At 35.1% G+C, this 7616-nt stretch overlaps 1 protein-coding gene across 2 annotated transcripts in view; it reads left to right on the forward strand.

The window, feature by feature from the left end:
* The window catches only part of PTPRQ (protein tyrosine phosphatase, receptor type, Q), a 219873-nt gene that overhangs the window by 19722 nt on the left and 192535 nt on the right, over nucleotides 1-7616 (forward strand). For both annotated transcript variants that reach the window (XM_014531678.1, XM_005884154.2), the window contains exon 8: nucleotides 1868-2014. In XM_014531678.1, coding sequence (XP_014387164.1) covers nucleotides 1868-2014 — 147 coding nt within the window. The remainder of the gene's footprint in view (nucleotides 1-1867; nucleotides 2015-7616) is intronic.

The following is a 7616-nucleotide window of genomic DNA, read 5'->3' on the forward strand; positions in this document are numbered from 1 at the left end:
TTGTCGTTTGTTGATTTGTTAATGATAGCCATTCTTACAGGTGGTACCTCATTGTCATTTTGATTTGCATCTCTGGGATGATCAGTGACTTGGAGCACTTTTTCATATGCCTTTTGGCCTACTGTATGTCCATTTTGGAGAAGTGTCTATTGAGGTCCTTTGCCCATTTTTTGATTGGATTGTTTATCTTCCTTTTGTTAAGTTGTATGAGTTCCTTATAAATGTTGGAGATTAAACCCTTATCGGTGATAACATTGGCAAATATGTTCTCCCATGCAGTGGGCTTTCTTGTTGTTTTGTTGATGGTTTCTTTTGCTGTGCAGAAGCTTTTTATTTTGATGTAGTCCCATTTGTTTATTTTCTCTTTAATTTCCACTGCCCTAGGAGCTGTATCGGTAAAGATATTGCTACGACAAATGTCTGCTATTTTGCTGCCTATGGTTTCTTCTAAGATTTTTATGGTTTCCCATCTTACATTTAAGTCCTTTATCCATTTTGAGTTTTTGTTTTTGTGTATGGTGTAAGTTGGTGGTCTAGTTTCATTTTATTTATTTATTTTTTTGCATGTGTCTGTCCAATTTTCCCAACACCATTTATTGCAGAGACTGTCTTGACTCCATTGTATGCTCTTGCCTCCTTTGTCAAATATTAAATGAGCATAATGACTTAGGTCAATTTCTGGGTTCTCTGTTCTGTTCCATTGGCCTATTTGCCTGTTTTTGTGCTAGTATCAGGTTGTTTTAAATACAGTGGCTTTGTAGTACAACTTGAAATCTGGTATTGTGATTCTTCCAACTTTGTTTTTCTTTCTCAAGATTGCTGCAGCTATTCGAAGTCTTTTTTGATTCCATGTAAATTTTTGGAGAATTTGTTCTAGCTCTGTGAAATATGCTGTTGGTATTTTAATAGGAATTGCATTGAATCTACAGATTGCCTTGTTATTATTGACATTTTAATGATGTTGATTCTACCAATCCATGAGCATGGTATATTCTTCCACTTGCATATATCTTCCTCTATTTCTTTTTTCAGTGTCTTGTAGTTTTCCAAATACAGGTCTTTTACCTCCTTGGTTTAGTTTATTCCTAAGTATCTAAATTTTTTTGTTGCAATGGTAAATGGGGTTGTTTGTTTGTTTTCCCTTTCTGAGAGTTCATGTATAAAAATGCCATAGATTTCTGGGTATTAATTTTATATTCTACTATGTTGATAAATTGATTTATTAAATCTAGTAGTTTTAATGTATTTCTTTAAAATATGTCAAAAAATAACATGGGAATTGAACAGGACTTTATAATTTAATAAAAGTCATTTAAACACTGGATAATTTTCATGTTATTTTTGTTATTTTAATTAAATTGATAACAATGCATGATTAAACTAAATGTTTAAAATATATTTAAATGTTATAGTGCCCTGGCCAGTATGCTCAGTGCTTAGAGCATTGCACATGCATGGAAAGGTCGTGGGTTTGATTCCCAGTCAAGGACATGTAGCTGGTCTGAACGTTTGATCCAGGCCACAGTTGGGGCAGGTGCGGGGGGCAACCAATTGATGTGTCTCTCTCACATCATGTTTCTCTCTCTCTCTCTCTCTCCCCCCTCCCCCCATACCTTCTTCTCTTCCACTCTCTTTAAAAAAAAATCAATGGAAAAACCCATACCTTCTTCTCTTCCACTCTCGTTAAAAAAAAAATCAATGGAAAAAATATCCTCTGGTGAGGATTAACAACAAAAATAAATTGTACTAAAAAACAATGCACAAGTTAGCACTTTAAATGCTGTTCTTGGCTATATCCTTTTATGTGAGAATGATTACATGTTTGATGAGAAAATAATCCACAGGTATCTTATTTTGCTTTTTTCAGGTCGGATTTTGGATAACAGCACAAAAGACCTTAAGTTTTCATTCACTAACCTAACACCATTTACAATGTATGATGTATATGTTGCTGCAGAAACCAGTGCAGGGATTGGACCCAAATCAAATATTTCAGTATTCACTCCCCCAGAAGGTAAGAACACCTCCTTTAGTGTATTAATTAGATGTTTTTGCTCTGCTTGTGAATTTTGTTGCATTGGTTAAACATTATATTACAAGCTATTTGGCTTATATAGGGTGTCCCAAGAAATGTACACCCACACTTTGAGTAATTATAAAATCAGTGTTTATTAAAATACATTTCATTTTCAAAATTGAGCTTCCAGCTGTTGAAGTGTGTATACATTTTTTTAGGACACCACATATGTATTTAATTCATGTTATTTCCTTATCAGGTGGCTACCTAGTACATTCTAAACATATGTTCCTCAGAACATTGAACCCACAGCATACTTCATAATAAGAGGTTAGGAAACACACTACATGCAGTAACAGACCTGTTCCCAATGAATATTGGCAAAACCTCAAGAAATCTTAAACAAACAAATACATTTAACATTGTTTAACTCACATTATTTGATGTAGAATATATATTTTTTCACAGATTAATGTTCAGAGGAATCCATATCCCCAATGCCTGTAAGAAAATATGTTTATAATGAAGAGGATATTTTAAGCAAGTAAGGAATCCTAGAGGGTGCATAATACTAATTTACAAGCATATACTGAAATTATTAAAACAATATTTCTCCTAAAGAAACACTTTTATTTGTATCTTGTAAACATCACAGTTTTAGGTGAAGTATAGTGTTTAAAAAATGTTACCATACTCTTTTATAACATTTTTTTTTTGGCCTACACCAAACTTGTTAAATGTCTTTATTTCTATTTAGGGATTGTATAACTGAAAATAATACGATAATTTTTTTCACAATCACATTAACACTTTACAAATTTTACATATTTTCTTTGTGTGAAAGATAACATACAGTAACATAAATTAAATACATTCATGTGTGAACATACATGGGCATGCATACACCACACACACACACACACACACACACACACAAGATTGGGCATGAATTCATCAGATATATCCAATCAAGTATTTCACCATTAGAGGGCAGCAACCATTAGGGAATTATGTACTTCCCTTCAAAAAACAGTAACATATTTTATTGTTTAAAGAACATACAAATTATGTTTTATATCACTTTCAAATGAAAATGCTAATGCATATATGGTTTCAATACACCGATTAAGAAAGAGATGCATACACATAAGCAAAATGTTCTCATTTTTTTCTATTAATTTTTTTCCTCCGTGTTTCTATTAGAAGAGTTTTGGCTTTTATATGTCTTCTCCACTAGACCTTAATTTTTCCTCGTCTCCACCTAAAAACTGCTCTTAAGCATTTCCAGGAAAGCGGGACAGATTTATGGACAGCTGTCAAGCACAGCAGAGCTCCCTGGCCCTCATCACACCAGAGTGCTTGGGTTTGATTGCAATAGCACTTTCTCAACCAAGCTTATTGACCAGCTAATTTCTCTTCTTATGTTACACAATTAAATAATTAAAAACTTTTGTCTTCTTTCAAGTCAAACCAGTTTTGGTGCTTCTGAATCCACAATATAAGATTGTTTTATTGTCATCGTTCTTGGCCTACAGAGAAATAGAAAATATTGCTACATACAATCCCATGTTGTTTATTTCGAATATCATGTCAACATTCATTTCCCTTTTATTTCTGCACTTATAGTCACAAAATAATAAGTATAATTTTAGGGACATTGTTCAATATATTTTACATGAGTTATTTTTCACACCGAATTATTTTCAATAAATGACTCTATTTGCCCTGTGCAGCAAACAGTTTACCCTGAGTTTTATCTTACTATCTTCTTGGGCTACTCACCATATAGACCACATCTGTATGGATCTCAGGAGGGTCCATTGACAACAGGTGGACTCCAGTAAGGGCAGGAATGACATGGTTCTTAACTTCTGCATGCCAGCCGTCCTCCATGGAGTGCTTGGGGATGGTTCAACCTTAGGAAGGACTTCGCTGGAATACTCTATCTAATGCAGTGAATGTAGATTTGTACTTCTGACAACATTAATAAATCCTGGTCCCACTAGTTAAACTTTGTAATATAGGAATCTTTAAACTATATGAGAATACTCTAATAACTCATAAGAACTATATTCTTTCAATTAAAATTGATCTCTCAATTTTAGATGATTTTTTCATTTATTGATACAACAGAGAATAGATTTTAAAGTTACTCAATTTATTTTCTTAATTTAGATTACTCTATTTTCTTCTCCATATTTAAAAGTAGGTTATAAATCTATTTAAAAATTCATTAACACAAACTTTAAAAAAAATCTTTATTGTTGAAAGTATTACATATGTCCCTCCTCTTCCCCCAATTGATCCCTTCTAGCCTGCCCCCTGCCCCCTACCCCAGGCCTTCAGCACCGTATTGTCTGTATCCATGGATTATTCATATATGCATGCAAGTTCTTTGGTTGATCCCTTCTCAACTACCACCCTCCCAAGCTTTCCCTATGAGATTCCTCAGTCTGTTCATTAGGACAAATTTTTAAAACAACTGGGCTCTAACAAATCTCTATATATTCATAGAAAAATGTTGAATTTACTCTTATAGAAAATAATATCTGCAATTACATTGCAATTGGGCTGATTTCATTAACACTGAGAATATTTTGGTCTACAGTATATTTTGATTATCAAAGAAAAATCAATGTCATGTTGTTATAGCAGTGGTACTATATATTTCATAAGATTCCTATATTTGCTTAATATTTTACTGAACAGATGTTTACATAAGAATGAAAAAGATGATTTTGAGGAAAAAATGGTAACTTAATAATCTCCAATGCTACAAAATGTCATGAGTTACCCAAATAAGAGACAGCAAAATGAGACAGTGCTCCTGAACATAGACAACGGCATTTTCTTATTATTTGTATGGGGCTTAAAAAACCTTAAGTGCCCTGGCCGGTGTTTCTAATTGGTTAGAGCCTCTGTCTGCTCTGCAGGTTTGATTCCTGGTCAAGGGCACGCACCTGGGTTGCAGGTCAGGATGCATGTGGAAGGCAACCAATCAATGTATCTCTTTCACATCAGTGTTTCTCTTTCTCTCCCTCTCCCTTCCTTCTATTCTCTCTAAAAAAATAAAATAAATAAATGGAAAGGATTAACAACAAAAACAAATCTTAAGTAAACTTTGTTGCTTCAATATCGCCTAATAACGTTTCTAATACTAGTGTCACATGTTTTGTAATGAGTTTAACATCATATAAAGCAGACAAAGTATTGGAAGCCATATTTACTTCCGCATAAATAGGCTATAGAAGTTAGACTTTTGTTTTCAGTGATTTCAACTTGCTACTTTCTGCAAATGGTAGTAAAACTTTTTGTAGGGAAATCACTGAGAGACTGTCAACTTTGTGTTTTTCAGGATTTTCAGTGACATTTATTTTTCAATAGTTTTTTTTTTTTTTTTACAATGTGTTTCTAATGGAAATTGAATTTGCTCCATAATGGTAAAAATTATTTTAATGTATTTTCTTTACCCAGTGTCATTTGTCTTCATTTTGTTTTTTCTTATAGTTTTTTATTTGAAAACTTAAAGTCATTTGGAATATTTTTTACCAACCATAAATCAACTCTGTTTCTCATTTATTAGCAAAATTTATAGATGTATTGACTTGAGTTTTATATAGTCCCTGTAGACAATACAATAACTAATTGCCTTGTGTGTTTGATTTTCTTTAGTTAATTTGGTATCAATATTAAAGGAGCTTGATCTAATCCACACTTCTCTAGTTTCCCTATAAAGAATTTGTGGCATAACAGATCAAATATCTTTCTGAAGATAAGATACAGTGCTGTCTACTTCATTTCCTTTATCCCCTAAGCTTTTTCTTCTAAGAAAAAAAGAAAGATAGGTATGCAGTCATTCTGATACAAGTTTGGGGTACATTTTTAAGGTAATATAGAACCATTTAATTTTTACTTGAATCATAATTTTAGGCATTAGTATCATGGGGCAATACTTACTAAGTTATATTAAAACATCTTCTAAATTAGAAGATGAAGAAACTATCTGCTACTATCCTAAGTTGTCTAGCTAAGAGATGGCCAACTATGTACTGGGTAGTTTGTGGTATCCTACTACATTAATGTGTTACATCAAATGGAACTAACTGTTACATCAAATTTCACTTATTTTCTAGGAGGCAAGGTTTAGCTGCTTGATCAATCTGATTAATGCAATCATTAAATTGGCTTCATAAATTGAGATTCCACTACATGAATTCAAATTAAATAGAAAAATGACCTTTCTCTTCTATAAATAGGTTATGCAATACTGGCTAAGGTTTTATCTACATAGTGATGCCAAAATACAATATGGAAGAAAGGTGGAATGGGAGCATTGCTAATTAAATGGCCGAGTTGTTTTCACACTACTCAGTCAATTGGAAAGTTTCTCCACCTTTGAAAAATATGATAATAAAAAAATAAGCTCTGGGGACAATATCTGGTAATGAAATAAAACTTGTATAAGAGGTGACCTGTGCAAAATGTTTTATCTGTCTTATTTCTCCCTCTGTCCCCAGGTGCTCAGAGCAGTGTGACTATATGAGTGCTCTGTTGAGTGATGAACGAATGAATCAATGATTGTGGGATCCTAGCCTAGAACTCTTCCCCCGTCCTCCAAAGGACAGTTTTCTCTTGAGATTAGAACTCCTGTGGGAGATCAATCTAAAGAGTTATCCTTCTATTTAGAGATATACCACAATTTTTTTAGAATAGAAGATTCCAAGGATTAGCAAATGACAGATGTATAGCCATGTTATGTTTATCTCCGCTTTCAGCACAGATTTTACCCTCACTGGACACTAGAATCTGGCCTGTAATAATCAAATAATATGTTCTTCAGCCTGAATGACTTATTCATCCATCTAGCCATTAACTATTCAAAAAAATGTTTAGAAATATTTAAATAATTACAATATCTAGAGAGCTTTTTAAATGGTTATATCATAGAGATAGAGAAAACACTCTTAATTACTGGATGAAAATGCCATATAGTTTAATTTCATGCTTAATTTAAGCATGATTCTATTCACTAATTATAGATAACTGAGGCCTGGTGCACGAAATTCATGCATGGGGGAAGGGGGGTCCCTCAGCCCAGCCTGCACCCACTCCAATCTGGGACCCCTTGGGGGATGTCAGACTGCTGGTTTAGGCCCAATCAGGCCTAAACTGGAAGTTGGACATCCCTCTCACAATCCGGGACTGCTGGCTCTTGACCGCTCACCTGCCTGCCTGCCTGATTGCCCCTAACTGCTTCTGCTTGCCAGCCTGATCACTCCCTAACCATTCCCCTGCTGGCCTGATCTCCCCCAACTGCCCTCCCCTGCCAGTCTTGTCGACCCCAACTGCCCTCCCCTGCAGGCCTGGTCGCCCCTAACTGCCCTTCCCTGCAGGCCTAGTCCCCACTAACTGCCCTTCCCTGCAGGCCTGGTTTCCCCAACTGCCCTCCCCTGCCAGCCTGGTCACCCCCAAATGCCCTCCTCTGCAGGCCTGGTTGCCCCTAACTGCACTTTTCTGCAGGCCTGGTCCCCCCCAACTGCCCTCCCCTGCAGGCCTTGTCACTCCCAACTTCCCCCCCATGCCAGCCTAGTTGCCCCTA

The sequence above is a fragment of the Myotis brandtii genome, unplaced genomic scaffold (genome assembly GCF_000412655.1).
Source record: "Myotis brandtii unplaced genomic scaffold, ASM41265v1 scaffold82, whole genome shotgun sequence".
Classification (NCBI taxonomy): domain Eukaryota; kingdom Metazoa; phylum Chordata; class Mammalia; order Chiroptera; family Vespertilionidae; genus Myotis; species Myotis brandtii.